The sequence below is a fragment of the Hemiscyllium ocellatum genome, chromosome 35 (genome assembly GCF_020745735.1).
Source record: "Hemiscyllium ocellatum isolate sHemOce1 chromosome 35, sHemOce1.pat.X.cur, whole genome shotgun sequence".
Classification (NCBI taxonomy): domain Eukaryota; kingdom Metazoa; phylum Chordata; class Chondrichthyes; order Orectolobiformes; family Hemiscylliidae; genus Hemiscyllium; species Hemiscyllium ocellatum.
Genome location: NC_083435.1, coordinates 13,164,599 through 13,180,635, shown reverse-complemented (window position 1 = coordinate 13,180,635; position 16,037 = coordinate 13,164,599). Strand labels below are relative to the sequence as shown.

At 44.1% G+C, this 16,037-nt stretch overlaps 1 protein-coding gene across 3 annotated transcripts in view; it reads right to left on the bottom strand.

Moving 5' to 3' along the window:
- Positions 1-16,037, bottom strand: part of LOC132832838 (histone-lysine N-methyltransferase EHMT2-like) — a 94,117-nt gene that overhangs the window by 65,231 nt on the left and 12,849 nt on the right. For all 3 annotated transcript variants that reach the window (XM_060851015.1, XM_060851017.1, XM_060851016.1), the window contains exons 4-11: positions 11,716-11,975; positions 9,861-10,013; positions 7,588-7,743; positions 6,831-6,965; positions 6,519-6,674; positions 5,243-5,366; positions 3,054-3,211; positions 1,007-1,234 (exon numbers count right to left, since the gene is read on the bottom strand). In XM_060851015.1, coding sequence (XP_060706998.1) covers positions 1,007-1,234; positions 3,054-3,211; positions 5,243-5,366; positions 6,519-6,674; positions 6,831-6,965; positions 7,588-7,743; positions 9,861-10,013; positions 11,716-11,975 — 1,370 coding nt within the window. The remainder of the gene's footprint in view (positions 1-1,006; positions 1,235-3,053; positions 3,212-5,242; positions 5,367-6,518; positions 6,675-6,830; positions 6,966-7,587; positions 7,744-9,860; positions 10,014-11,715; positions 11,976-16,037) is intronic.

The following is a 16,037-nucleotide window of genomic DNA, read 5'->3' as shown; positions in this document are numbered from 1 at the left end:
AGTCTCCCCTTAATCTTCTAAACTCCAATGAATACAATCCCAGGATCCTCAGCCGTTCCTCATATGTTAGACCTACCATTCCAGGGATCATCTGTGTGAATCTCCACTGGACACGTTCCAGTGCCAGTATGTCCTTCCCAAGGTGTGGGGACCAAAACTGGACACAGTACTCCAAATGGGGCCTAACCAGAGCTTTATAAAGTCTCAGTAGCACATCGCTGCTTTTATATTCCAACCCTCTTGAGATAAATGACAACACTGCATTCGTTTCTTAATCACGGACTCAACCTGCATGTTTACCTTTAGAGAATCCTCGACTAGCACTCCCGGATCCCTTTGTACTTTGACTTTATGAATTTTCTCACCATTTAGAAAGTAGTCTATGCTTTTATTCTTTTTGCCAAAGTGCAAGACCTCACATTTGCTCACGTTGAATTCCATCAGCCATTTCCTGGACCACTCTCCCAAACTGTCTAGATCCTTCTGTAGCCTCCCCACTTCCTCAGTACAACTGCCTGTCCACCTAACTTTGCATCATGCATTGACAGTGCAATGTTCTGCTTGTACAGAGCTTCCAACATCACACCGCTCTTTCACACTGAGCCTCCAGCAGCCCTCCCTTTGCACCTAACATCCCACAGTGCAGAGCTTCCTCATTACTGTCCCTCTAGCTGTGGTGCTGTCTGTGCAAATTACCCTATCAGCACTTAGCACCTCTGTGCTAACTCTTCAGCAGTGCAGCACTCCTTTCACACTGACCCTCCAACAATCGTCCCTCAGACAGTGCAGAGCTCCCTTATTATTGCACCTCAAACAGTGCAGTGCTCCTGTACGGACGATCCTCCGATACTGCAGCGCTCCCTCAGTTCTGACCCACAACAGTGCTGCACTCCCTTGATAATGCCGCTCTAACATGGCAGTGAACCCTCAGTACTGACACTCTGACTGTGGAGTCCACCTAGAGAGAAATATGCAGACTGTGGGAGACAGATATTCCTGGACTCACCTTGCTGGACTTATCAGAATCTGCTCTCCCATCCACCGAGTAACTATCATAGAAGAGGTTGAAGTCATCGCCCACCTCGGTATCCCATTCATCTAACACTTCCATTGGCTCCACCACCTTCTCAGATTCTGCCTCCTTGGAGAGATCCAGAACTGGAACCGAACCAGCTACCCTGGTGACCTCTTTCACCTCTTGCGGATGGACCCTGTTCATAGCACCACTCAAATTCTGAAAAGAGGCAGAAGCAATTTGATTTTTTCCGTTTGGTACCCACATTACTATCTCTGCTGCAAAGGCAATATCGTAAAAAGTCAGTGCATATTTCAGAGAAACATCGCTTACAGCCCATTTTAATTTGGGTGTCATGTTTTCTTTTGCATTTCCGAGCAAGTCAATCTTGGAAATCCAAACTTCCTTATTTATTGACAACAGGTGTTGGCGACAAGAAGCCTTACACATGATTCTGCATGAGGTACATAAGTTTGCTTGCTAATTTAGAGTTAAATTGGAGGTTGGGGGAGAAATGGGGGATTTTTTTGAATTTGTGCAATACTTTCAGTTTCAGGACACTCAAGTACTTCACAGCTGATAAAGAGTTTTGAACATTTATGTTAGGAACAATATACAACTTAAAAATTTAATTTACACTTTGCATTTATTGTATTATGAAGGGTGAGACATGATTCCATTCCATTTTTAACAGTTTTTAAAAAGATTTTACAAACCTCATTCAGGGAGATGGGGCTGGCAGTATAGGACATTGGGGGAAAGAAAAGTAGGAAAAAAGATTGCACTAATGCCCAGTGGTAATGGTCCACAAAAATCCAAAATGAAGCAGTGGGGGTAGGCGTGGATGTGTCCATGTGCATATCAAAGAGTGGGTACAGGCACTTTAAACTCTCTACTAAGTACTTGAACAATGCTACTTGAAACAGAGTTTTGGGAATTCATATACAGCAAGCTTTGTTTTAGTTGGCACCTAATGAACCAGCACTCTTCACTAAACAAGTAAAGGTTATACGCCTCAAATACCCAAAGTTTACTGTACTATCGCGATTTTCAAGTTGTCAGTTGAGTGAGAGTAACAAGGCTCTCTGCTGGTAAGTTTTATTTCAGGCAAAGTTGCATTATTGTTTAAGTGATTTATGCTGTAAATTAAGTATATTAGTGAGGTGAATACCCTCTGCATTATGTATCTATTACTTAGTTTGTGTTGTTACATTGATTACATGGACCTCTTGATCAACCAGCATACTTGATCAAGTGACACAGTCCTGGTTCCTTTGGTGCTGGTTAATAACATGTTTGCTGCGTCTGTTCTGAAGTTAAGGTAATAGAGAATTTAGTTCGCAGTTTATTTTCAGTGTCTGCAGAAAGATCATCCAGTGAAAACAGAGATTTGCCAGATTTGCATCTGTGACAGCCTGAGTGAGAAGCCATAGCATGAAAATAGTGTTGGATGTTTGCTGGGGGTTTGATCTTTTTGAGAACATTTCTGAGATAAAAGGAATAGTGTGAGCTTGAATTCCTCGGTTGGTGGCTATACTGAAAAGGTTCGACATTTTGTCCAGTTCAATATACAGTACTTCACATTTTTTTTTGCATAACAAACCTTTTGTTCTGCAAATGTGATCAGTGACTGACCGTCACAGTTTAAAAATAAACAACATGAGGCCAGTCAAGCCAGGTATGATGCATGAATCGGACATGTTCAATCTTAACAATCAGCTGGGATCAAAACAGTGGCCATTGTGTAGAGCAATCTTTCAGAAATAGCAACATGAAAGCAACCAGAAAGTTAATTTTTCAGATGCTGATTGAGGAATTAGCACTGACCAGGACACCAGGGGTATCTCTGTAAGCTCATCTTCAAAAATGGTGGCACAGAACCTTTGCATTCCGGACCATAAAGGAGATCAACTTCTCTCTGTCTCTCTCTCTCTCTCCTGTACCACAATAGTGATCGTATTCTCATATTGTTAAAAATCTGCACAAGGATACTCTGGTAGGGATTGGCATCAGAACAGTGTATAGTTGGTGTACTCACCAAAGCCCCACTGCTGGTTACTGCATCAGCCCCTCCCCTGGACCGCACTCGCATAGATCCCAGTGGTGTCGGCTCCTTGGCCATTTCTTCTTTCAGAAGACTGATTTTCTTGGGGGACTCCATACCTAAGTTTTCTGGTTTTCTCTTCTTGATGAGTGCTGTGAATCAAATCAGAGAAAAATCTAACTTAACAAAGTTAGTATCATTCATCTCACCAGGAAAAGGGCACTACTTCTAGGTTAACAATATCCTTCCTATAGCAGAGTCAACAGAAATGTACACAGGATTCTAAAAGTGGCCTCACCAATGTCTACTACAGCTGCAACATGATGTCCCAACACCTGTAATCAATGCTCCGATCAATGACGGTAAGCGTGCCAAATACTTTCTTCACCACCCGGTCTAACAATGATGCCACTTTAAGGGGCTATGAACCTGCACCCGTAGGTCCCTCTGGTCAACAACACGCAAGCTCAACTCCACTCTGACACCATGTTAAGAGCAGCAAGGCTTGTTTAAGCAGTGATTGTTTAAACTGGCTGCAAGATGAAGAATGTTGCTGGGACTAGAGTGTTTGAGTTGCAGGGAGAGGCGGGATAGGCCAGGACATTTTTCTCTGGAGCGTCAGAAGCTGACGGGTGACCTCCTGGTTTATAAAATAATGAGGGGCATCGTTAAGATGGATAGCAAAGGTCTTTTCCCAGGGTAGGGGGAGTCCAAAACTAAAGAGCATTGGTTTAAGAGGGGTAAGGATTTAAAAGGGACCTGACGTGCAACTTTTTCACATAGAGGTTGGTGCGTGTATGGAATGAGATGCCAGAGGAAGTGGTAGCGGCAACATTTAAGAGATTTAGAGGGATATGGGTCAACTGGGACTAGTTCAGTTTAGGATATCTGGTTAATGCGTCTGTTTTCTCTGCTGTATGTCTCTTTGACTTCGGCATTAAGTGAGAAAAGAAGTCCTTACTCTAACATAGGACTTCAGTGAGTCTATGTAATTCTTTACAATCGGTCAATGAATAAACAGCAAGCTCCTGCAAATTGAAACCTGATCATGACCAGATTGACCATTTTGGTTCTGATGCAGTAGCATATTGAACTCAAAATGTTAACTGCTCCTCGGTGCTGCCAGACTCCCTGAGCTTCTCCAAACACATTCACAGAATCTTAGAATCCCTACAGTGTGGAAGGCCATTCGACCTATTGAGTCCACACTGACCTTCCGAAGGGGATTCTACCCAGACCCACTCCTCTACCTTATCCCTCTAACCCTGCATTTTCCATGGTTAGTCCACCTGGTCTGCACATTAGATAAGACTAGATTAGATTACTTACAGTGTGGAAACAGGTCCTTTGGCCCAACAAGTCTACACCGACCCGCCAAAGCGCAACCCACCCAGACCCCCTCCCCCACATATACTCCTTCACCTAAAACTACAGGCAATTTAGGATGGCCAATTCACCTAACCTACATATTTTTGGGCTGTGGGAGGAAACAGGAGCACATGGAGGAAACCCACGTAGACATGGGGAGAATGTGCAAACACCACATAGTCTGTCGCCTGAGGCGGGAATCGAACTGGGGTGTCTGACACTGTGAGGCAGCCGTGCTAACCACTGTGCCACCGCGCTGCCCAAATCTTTGGACTGTGGGAGAAACTCACACAGACATGGGGATAATGTTCAAATGACGCACAGACAGTCACCCAAAGCTGGAACTGAAGCTAACCACTGAGCCATTGGGTTAAATTATCTATTTTCATGACATTAGTGGAGGGATAAATATGGACAGCACTTCTTTTGGTAAGAATCCGTTTGAGTGTGGAGGGAATTTGGGACTGAATTTAACATCTCACCTGGGAGGTGGCAACTTTGATAGTTCGATAATGCGGCACTCCCTCAGTACTGACACCCTGTGCACCAGCAATGGGGTCCTCCTTTCGTAATGTACCAGGATGAATGTCTGGATTTATGGATCAATCTTCCAGAGATCGACGCAAACCCATGACCTTCTGATCTGGAGGACTAGATACTACTCACTCAACAGCCACCAGCTTCACGTGAGAGTACAGCAGTGAGGTCTTTCTCTCTCTCTCTCTCTCTCTCTATCTCTCTCTGTCTTTCTGTCTCACACACACACACACACACACACACACACACACAAATTTTTAAAGCGTCTCATCCTTTACCTGCTGGCACCCCTGCTTCCGCCTCAGCTGTACCTCTGCCCGGCAGCAATTCAAACTGCTGCTGCATAGTTGGGGTCACAGGATCCGGGTGGCAAGAATCACCTTTCATCTCCACCAGCTTCATCTGTGAGGCAAAATAAAACAGTCATGTTTACACACAGTGTAAATCTAGCAAAGTAGCGCAGGAAAGGGGAACATATTGATAAACATTAAGCATATACGTAAAAAAAGACAGCACTGTAAGTTAGGTTGGGGCGATGGAAACCTAGATCTCAGAATTGTCAATGGGAGAATCGAGTCACCCAGTTGGACTCGCCGGCAACCAACGTCTGGAAAAGGCCAACATATTCAGACTTCATCCAGCACAGTTTGGGGCTAAGTGAGGCAGGAAAAAGAATGCAATGCTTCTCAGATAAACTCAGGCCCCTTTTAGCATTTCCGATACACCCAACCCCCTCCATCGACTTTGTTGTCTGCAATTCGCAACTGATTCTAATGCCGGTCCAGATTTTGAGCCCATATCCCTGGAATGGGATCCAATCCCATGACCTTTGGAGTCAAAGGTCAAAGGTCAGAGTGCCACTGGCTGAGCTATGGATGGATACAAGAGGACATCTGCCTCTATAAGAGAAAGTAACCTACTCGACAAACCGAGATGATGGTCGGCTTTTGAAAAGTGGGAGTTCTGTCTTCTCTGGTCTTCTTGTTGGGGGAATGAATTTCAGAACCAATAGCCAAAAGCGGTTCACAGACAGGATGTCCATGTGTCAATCCCGAATCCACACAGACCAGTGGATTAAAATTCACCCCTCAGGAAGTCCATGCCCTTCAATTCTCAGCCAACCATCGGAAGGGAAGGCGTCGGTTGGAGAAGGAAGGATTGGAGATTCACTCGATAATGGTGTCCGAAAATTTCTAAACCCTGATAATTTGCCTAAGTGATGCATGGAGATAAAAGAAACTGCCTAAATGTTGCCCTGATTCCAGGTTCAATGTGTGCATTTTCAAGTCCCATTGCACGGGGAGGCCGATACCATTCGTGTCACATACCAATCCCAAAAGCGTGCAAGACTGGAATTTTACAAGCCTATGGAATTTTGTCCCATCCATTCTCACCCCCAGTACAATTACACATGCTTTCTCATGATCAGCACCAACTTAGCACCACGTGCCAGTGTGCTTTAATGATTCCGCAGCGTTTAACCTGTCAATTCTGGTGTTCCCACAATGCTCCTATCATGAGTTGAGTTATGCCAATGCCCAAAGTAAGACTTACCTGAGCAGGGCTGGGTTTAAACATCGACTTCCTGGCCCTGTGAACCTTTGCTTTCTCCACCTGGCCTTGGTGAGTATCCGGTCTCTCTGCTGTTGCTGTTGACACTTCATTCCTGCCTTGGCCTATAGATTCACTTGCAAGACTCCTGGCCAAATTCTGAATTCATTACAAGTCATGGAGCATAAAAAGGTAGATGGACAAGACAAATAAATTAATACTCGCCAATTGATGTCACATCAGCTTTAGACACGTGTTTAACAGGTATCAAAGGCATATTCAAAGGATCTGTACTTCCACCATGACACATTGTACCTGACCGGTGTTTGTTGAGAGAAAGGATTTTCTCGCTCTGTGGATCTCTGGATATTCCTCCGGATCTGGGACTGTGACCTCTGTTTCTGCGCCAACTTCATTGATTGTTCGGCCAGTCGGCAGACCCGCCATCCGCTGTGTATGCCAATCAGAAACAGAAGTCAAGAGAGAAATGGTTGTGAGGATGGTGAAGACAGCAGGGGATGCATGGAAAAAGCAGAAAACAATGAAGAGAGATGGGCAAGATGATACGGAGGTCAGGGTGGCCACATTACATAGGCTGCGAGTGGGATTGAGCAGCAGGTATTAATTCAGTCTGAGGGGTGACCTTAGAGAGGTTTATAAAATCATAAAGGTGCATACATAGGGTGAATAGCCAAGTTCTTTTCACCAGATTAGAGGAATCCAAAACTAGAGTGCACAGATTTAAGGGGCAACCTCTTCATACAGAGGGAGGTGCATGTATGGAACAAGCTGGCAGTGCAAGCAGTGGAGGCTGGATTAATTACAACATTTAAAAGGCATCTGGATGAGTATATGAATAGAAAGGTGCCGAGGGATATGGGCCAAATATTGGAAAATGGGACTAGATTAATTTAGGATATCTGGTCGGCATGCTCGGGTTGGACCAAAGGGCCTGTTTCCGTGCTGGACAACTCTCTGACTTTAATTACAACAGCAGAAAAACACCTCCCTACCTTTTAACATTTCTACATCTCGTTTGCCATTCCTCAGAAGTGAAGTGAGCTCTCTTTACCTGACTGAAGTTGCCTTTGAGAATCGACTTTCGGGCTCGGTGGACGTCCTGGTTCTCGTCCGGAGAATGCACTGCATGTTCCGACTCTGCTATTCCTCCAGGACCTTCACCAACTGGCCGGCCGACAGGCAAGCTCGCCAACTTCTCCACCAAGCTCTGTGTGCAGTCAGGCATGATTAGTCACAAGGTGAGGATAAAGAAATCAGGGAAATCAAAGGCAGGAAGATGGGATATCTAGTTATGTACAAAGGCAGCCTCAACATTGTGGCATTGTTTATGCACTTCCAGCCCTCCCCAGCAAACAACGCAAATGTACAACTTTAAAAAGCACGGAAAGAAGATTGGCAAGCTAACAGAGAGCAGAAAGTAGGTGTAAATGCTCAAGGTGTAAACTGTGGTGTGCCACAGGGATCAGACAACACAAAAAAGTCAAGTGACTTGACACAAGCAAGTTATAAAAAGATAATTGCTAGATTAAGTAATTGGGTAAAGTTGTGAAAAATGGAGTATAATCAACAAAATGTGAAGTTGTCCACTTTGGCAGGCAGAATATCAAAGAAGCATCTTATCTAAATGGCAAGAAATTGCAGAGCTCTGAATTATACAAGCATCTGGGAAAAGATTAGTACGCAGGTACAGCAGGTAATTTGGAAAGCTAATGGAACATTAACATTATTGCATGGGGAGTTCAATACAAAAGTAAGGACGTTCCATCATACAAAGAACTACTGAGACCAAATCTGGAGTACCGTATTATTTAGTTGTACAGTACAGCCTTATTTAATGAAGGTTGTAAATGCATTTGGGGCAGTTTAGAGAAGGTTTACTAGACCAATAACTGGAACGAGCATGCTGCTTTAGGAAGAAAGGTTGGAAAACGTAGGCTTATGTTTACTGGAGGTTAAAAGAGTAAGTGGCAACTTGTTTGAAACACACAGAATCCTGAAAGATCTTGACAGGGCAGAGAGGATACTTCTGGGTCTAGGACTAATTGATTAAAAGTCAGAGTTTGCTTATTTGAAATAGACATTTGGCAAATGGATTTTTTTCTCTCAGAACGTTGAGTGTCTTTGGATCTCTCTTCCTGAAAAGCAGGGGAAGCCGAGACCTTGAACATTGTAAGGCAGAGATAAATAAGAGTCTTGTGAAGCAAGGGTTGGAGGTTAACCAGGCTAGGTAGGAATATGGATTCGAGATTACAATCAGATCAGCTATGACCTTACTGAATGGTGGAGCAGACATGATGAACTGAATGGCCTGGATCATATGTCAGTAAAGAGGAAATAAACTGATGCCTCAGGAAAGCAGTCAACATAATCAAAAATCCCTCCCACTCCCACTATACTCTCTTCCATCGGACAGAAAATACAAAAGTTTGAAAACGTACCAACACACTTAAGAACAGATTCTTGCTGTTATCAGACTTATGGACGGACTTCTCATATATTAGAGTTGATCTTTCTCTGCGCCTTCTTTGCAGCTGTACCACTATATTCTGCAAGTACCCCGATGTACTTGCGTAAGGTATGATTTGAGTGGATAGCACAGAAAACAACAGTTTTCACTGTATCTCAGTGCATGACAATAATAAATCAAATCAAAACAATTGCATGCTGTTTACTGGTTACAGTATATCCACAGCACAAGTTACCACCACAAAGAATGATGATAAATTGATTGAACTTGGTTTAACAAAATCATATTGACTTTGCCTGATCACCTTGAATTTATTGAAGTGTCCCATTCTAAGTTCCTTAATAATACTGTCTAAAGGGCAGCACTATGCACAGTGATTAGCACTGCTGCTTCACAGTGCCAGGGATCCAGGTTCAATTCCAGCTTTGGGTCTGTAGAGAGACTGTCTATTTGTGTGGAATTTGCATGTTGTCTCCATGTCTGCGTGGGTTTCCAAAGATGTGCTTGTTGGGGGGATTGAACATGCTTAATTGTCTGTAATGTCCAGGAATGCAGGCTAGGTGGACTAGCCATGGTAAATGTGGGGTTACAGAGCGAGGCAAGGGGACTGGGTTTGGGTAGGACACTGGTAGGAGGATCAGTGCAGAATTGAGGGGCCAAATGGCCTCTAGCTGCACTGTAGGGATTTTATTACTGCAGTCCTTATTACTCCTCTATATTGAGTGGTTTTCTGTACCATGATGCCATGGTCACTTAGCTCATCCAGTCTGCAGCCTTCATTCACACCTAGGTAAACTGAAAGAACCTTGATTACCATAGCTCTCCAGCTCAGTCTGAGGGAGTTCTGTGCCCCGTACCTGACTAAAGCCACCTTTCAGTATTGATTTCCTCGCTCTGTGCACCTCCTGATTCTCATCTTGACCCAGGACTGCAAGGTCTGGCTCTGTCGTCACACCAGGGATCTGGCCTGATTGTTCCATGTGCAAGGTCCCCAGCTCCATAGACAACCTCTGTGTAAAAACAGCAGAATTATTTTAGTTTTGAAGTGATTGAGTGTGTGCGAATCACAATACTGTGACAGTGAAGATATTTCAACCAAACGTCTGCAAAGTTTGAAACTCAAATCTTTTTACAGTCATGGAGTCAGACAGCACGGGAACTGACTTTTCGGTCCAACCACTCCATGCCACCCATAATCCCAAACTAAACTAGCCCCACTTACCCGCACTTAGTCTACATTCCTCCAAACATTTCTTATTCATGTACTTATCCAAATGCCTTTTAAATGTTGTAGCTATACCCACATCCACCACTTCCTCTGGAAGTTCATTCCACACATGACCCACCCTCTCTTCTAAAAAGAAGTGCCGCTCATGTCTTTTTTAAATCTTTCTCCTCTCACCTTAAACATACACTCCATATTCTTGAAATCACCCTCCCCCCCCCAACCACAAAGTGTCAGTCTACATTTTCCTGAACTGATCCCTCCCCTCGTCATGTAACTCAAGTGTTTTTGCTGAAGTCTTCACCTTGTGGAGGACCCTTTACCACCTCTTTAAGCTAATGAAGCATTTTCCAAAGTACTGTCAACACTCTATTGTTGGAAGCACAGCGGCCAAAATGCCCACAGCCAGCCTCCACAAAAAACAATGCAGTAATGACCATCTAATCGGTTTCTGAGATGTCGACTAAGGAGTAAATTGTGGCTTTGATAACTCTCTCGGCTTTTCTATCAAACTAGTTCTGCCGGATTTTTCGTATATAACATCCACTGGCACAGCAAGATAGAACCTCGATAGAATGGCTCGTCTGACAGAAACCACCTCCTTCAGTACTGTACCAGGAGTGTCACACAAGATCCTGTGCTCCAAAAATAGCACTTTTGCCTCCGAGTCACAAGGCCCCAGGTTTAACTTCCCATTCCTGGAGGTGGCCTACACTGAAGCGGTTTGTGGAGGGACCAGTGACCTCCCAGCTCCCAATTCTTCCCTTGTTGTAGCCCAGCCAAGATAGAGTCGCAGAGGTCAACAGCACAGAAAGAGGCCATCTGGCCCACTGAGTTTGCACTCAACAAGCTAAGTATTCTAATCCCATCTGTCAGCATTCAGTCTGCCGCATTGAGATGTGCACTTGCCATTGCAAGTGCACATCTCAATAATTCTTAAATGTTAAGAGGATTTCTGCCTCTACTATCCTTACAGGCAGCGATTTCCAAATTTCCACCACCCTCCGGGTGAAAAAGGTTTTCTCAAATCCTCTCTAAACCTCATGCTACTCACCTTACCTTAAATCAGCCTCTCACCATCTTTCCTGGTTCCCCACCCCTCCCACTGTCACTTTAATTCTGACCCCCTGCACACTTCACACCAGCTTTGATGAAGAGTCATCTAGACTCAAACATTAGTTTGTTCTCTCTCCATGGATGCTGTCTGCAACACTGACTTCCAGCATTCTTTTGTTTTCAGTTCAGATTCCAACATCTGCAGTAAATTGCTCTTATATCTATGTCCTCCCAGCAAGGGGAAAAAAGTTCCTTCCTGTCTACCCTATCTACCTCCATCATTTTACACATCTCCATCATGTCCCCTGCTCAGTCTCCTCCAGACACAGCATTCAAAGCCATTATGTTTGCATACTCTCAGCCACTACGTGGCAACGGACTGAGCTCCGTGACATTGCATAGGGAGTCAAGCCTCCCTGATCAGTACCTACCTGACTGGCACTGGATCTGGATATCGACTTTCTTGCTTTGTGGACCTTGGGTTTCTCATCCGGAGTGGAGGTTGGTCTCTGCACCTCGACAGGAACTGGTGCCACCTCGTTGCCCGCCCGCCCCGTCGGCACGCTGAGCAGCTTCATGGCAAGGCTCTGAATGGAGTTCGGCGACTTGTTGATCCCGGTTAGTGTCATCTTCGCTCTGTTTGCACCCAAAGCCTTGGTGGGGGAGGTGGGGAATGTCTTAGCAGCGTGGCCTGAGGAAGGAAATAAATCATCACAATATTGGAACAGCATGGGTGCAGGTCACTCAGCCAATTGTTTTTGTGCTGGCTCGTCGGAAGAGCTGTCCTGTTTGTCCCTATCCCCTGCTCTTTCCCTTATCCAAACAATTTCATTTGTCACACATCAAAGCATTATCCCAAATCTCTTTCGAAAGGTACTAGTCAATTTACCTCCACCATCCTTACAACCACAACATCTTGCATTTGCCCAGAGCCATCAATGCAGTGAAACATCCCAAGGTTCTTTACTAAGTAAAATTTTACGCTGAAGATGTAATGTAGCAGCTTGGTCAGAGAATGGTTTTAAGAGGTATCTTGAAAAAGGAGAGATTTAGAGGCCAGGGAGCAAATGCCATGGTCATCGATGGTAAAGTGGCTAAAGACTGTACAACTGAAGGGCAGCATTGAAGATCACAAGTTCTTCTAAACCATGACAACCTGCTCCATAAAAGAAACATGGTTTCCCTCCATCTGTCTTGTCCCTTTGCCAATAATCTTAAATCAGTTGCCTTTAGGTGTTCAGGTACACAGCTTGTTGAAAGTTGCAGCACAGGCAGACAGAGCAATTAAGAAGACATTTAGCGCGCTAGCTCACTGGTCTTCATTACTCAGAAAACATTTACCAGGATGTTTCTGGGTCTGAAGGGTTTATGTTTTGAGGATAGGATGGAACCTTTTTTCACTGGAGCAGAAGAGGAATCGGCGGGGGGGGTCCTGAAATAAAATCATTAGAAGCATGGATAAGATGAATAGCCAAGGTCTTTTCCCCAAGAGTGGGTGACTTCAAAACTAGGGTGCATATTTTAAAAAGGTGAGAGGAGAAAGACTTAAAAGGCACCCGAGGAGCAAGTTTTTCAAAGAGGGTGGCTCATGTGTGGAATGAACTGCCAGAGGAAGTAAAAGGTGCCTGTACAGTCACAACATTTAAAAGATATTCAAATAGGTACATGATTGTAAAGGTTTAGAAGGACATGGGCCAAATGCAGGCAAGTGGGATGACTTTAGTTTAGGAAACTGGTTAGCATGGCCTAAAATCATAGAACTGTACATCATGGAAACCAACCCTTCAGTCTAACGCATCCATGCTGACCAAATATCCTAAATTAATCGTCCCCTTTGACCACATTTAATTCATATCCCTCGAAACCTTCCTTTTCATACACCCATGCAGATGCCTCTCTTGCCCCCCTTTCTATCCTTCCTATACAATCCATACCCTCGAACATTAAGCTGCCAGTCTTGTCCATCCCTGAGCCACGTCTCTGTAACTACGATGATATCCCAGTGCTATCCGAGTTCATCTGACTTCCCTGTTAGGCCTCTTGCACTGAAATAAATGCAGTTTAAATTTATTAATCCCACCTTGTTCTCGGTTTTGTTCCTGCATGCCCATCAGTCTCAGGCTGATCTTTTTTTCTCACTAGATCCCATTGATTCCCCTCTTAGTCATTTAAATCCTCCAGAGAATCTCTAGCAAACCTCCTCATTAATATATTCGCCCCCTTCCAATTCAGGTACAATCTGTCATTTTTACCATAAAAAGGATTCCAATTATCCAAAAACGCAAATCCTTCTCCCCTGCACCAGCTTCTCAGCCACACATTCGTCTGTTCCTTCTTCCTATTCCTACTCTCACTAGCTTGTGGCATTGGGAGTAACCCAGATATTACTATTCTCGAGGACCTGCCTTATTCTTATGTTCTTGTCACAGAAACTTTTCTCTTCCTACGTTGTTAGTTTTAGTGTGTACAATGAGATCCTGCTTGTCCGTCTCCCCTTTAAGATTATTTTGTACCCTCTCTGAGACATCCTTGATCCTGGAATTAGGAAACCAACACGCCATTCTGATGTCTTGTTGTCAGCTGTGTTCTCATCTGTCTGTGCCTCTGACGAGAGAGTCGCCTATCGTCGCTTAGAACCTGACATACCCCTTGTTACATTACAGCTAGTCTTGGTACCAGAAAACTGGCTGTTAGTGCTACATTCCCCTGAGAGTCTATCAGACCCCACATTTTCCAAAACAGCGTACTTGCTTGAAATGGGAATAGCCACAGGAGACTACTGCACCACCTGCCCATCGCTCCTGCAACTGCCACCTATCACACTCCCAGCTCCTCTACATTCCTCACTGCCTCTAGCTGTCACTTCAATCTATCCATGCAATCCAACAGGACTTACAACCAAACACACTTATTGCAGACATAATCATCAGTAACATGGAAACTCTCCCTAATCTCCTACATCTGACAGGAAGAGCATATAATCCTACTAAAGGCCATCTTTGCACCTTAACAATCTACAGAGTCAGAAAATAGCAGAGTCTTACTGCTACAGGATAACCTAGTGGTTATACTCTTAATGTTTAATCGAGACATTTCTCAATAATACACATAATTTAAAAAAAATTCTCCTCACTATTGTAGATTTACAAACAAAAGTTAAGGTTACATTTTTGAAAAAGTGGCCACTTACCTGTTCCACTCCTGAGCTCCATACACTGGTTTGTCCAAGGTTAATTGTGAATTGCACTGTCTGTTATATTTCTTAAGGTGAACTCAGGGACACTTGAAACTAAACAGCAGAGGCAGTCAGCTGTGCAGGTTCACTGCCTGATCAGACAGCTGTCTAGGTTTACTGCTCCATTTCTTTTACCTCCCATATGGTCCCTGCACACTCACTCTTCCTCCTTTTTAAAGTACTGTTATTTTGGTCTTCACCATTCTCCCCACCCCACCTCAAAAAAAAAGTTCCAAAACAATGTAACAGCTTATAAAACAGAAATTACTGCTCCAAGAATTAGAGGAAATCAGCTCAGACATCGAAAATTAATCCAAAAAGGAGCAGCTTTTACAGCCACATTTTATTTCTTGTCCTCCATTTTGGATTACCCAGTATCCTTAGGTGGGACCGAAGGGTCTATTTCCATGTCGTATGACTCACCATCAACCATTCTGCTAGTAGAAAGTTTCTTACCATTTACTGCAACACTGCAACTCCGACACGTTCCATCCCTACCAAAGATATGCTGTCCAACATGTAACTCAGCTAAAAAGTGATTGTGCTAGCGCTGAAGTGTAGTGCTAGCTGGCCAGAGACAGGTGCTAACAAGGGAGTAAGAGTGGAAGAGGTGAGAGGCTGTTAGCGTTTAGAGTCATGGAGATGTATAGCATGGAAACAGACCCTTCGGTCCAACTTGTCCATGCCAACCAGATATCCTAACCTAATCTAGTCTCATTTGCCAGCACCTGGTCCATATCCCTCTAAACCCTTCCTATTCATATACCCATCCAGATGCCTTTTAAATGCTATCATTGTATCAATCTCCACCACTGCCTCTGGTAGCTTATTCCATACACGCACCATCCTCTGTGAGAAAAAGTTGCGACTTAGGTCCCTTTTAAATTTTTCTGCGCTCACCCTAAACCTATGTCCTCTGGTTCTGGACTCCTCTCCCCCACAGAAAAGACCTTGTCTACTTATCTTATTCGTGCCCCTCATGATTTTATAAACTTCTACAAGGTCAACCCTCAGCCTCTGACTCTCCAGGGAAAACAGCCCCAGCCTATTCAGCCTCTCCCTATAGCTCAAATCCTCCAAACCTGGCAACATCCTTGTAAATCTTTACTGAACATCTTTCCGATAGGAAGGAGACCAGAATTGCACACAATATTCCAAAAGTGGCCTAACCAATGTCCTGTATCGCTGCAACATGACCTCCCAACTCCAATAAAGGAAAACATACTAAATACCTTCTTCACTATACCATCTACCTGCGATTATGAACCTGCACTCCAAGGTCTCTGTTCAGCAACACTCCATAGGACCTGCTAAGATTTGATTTTCCAATATGCACCACCTCACATGTATCTAAATTAAATTCCATCTGCCACTCCTCAGCCCATTGGCCCATCTGATCAAGATCCCATTGTACTCGGAGGTAACGTTCTTCGCTGTTGGCTACACCTCCAATTTTGGCGTCATCTGGAAACTTATTAACAATACCTCCTATGTTCACAACTAAACCATTTATATAAA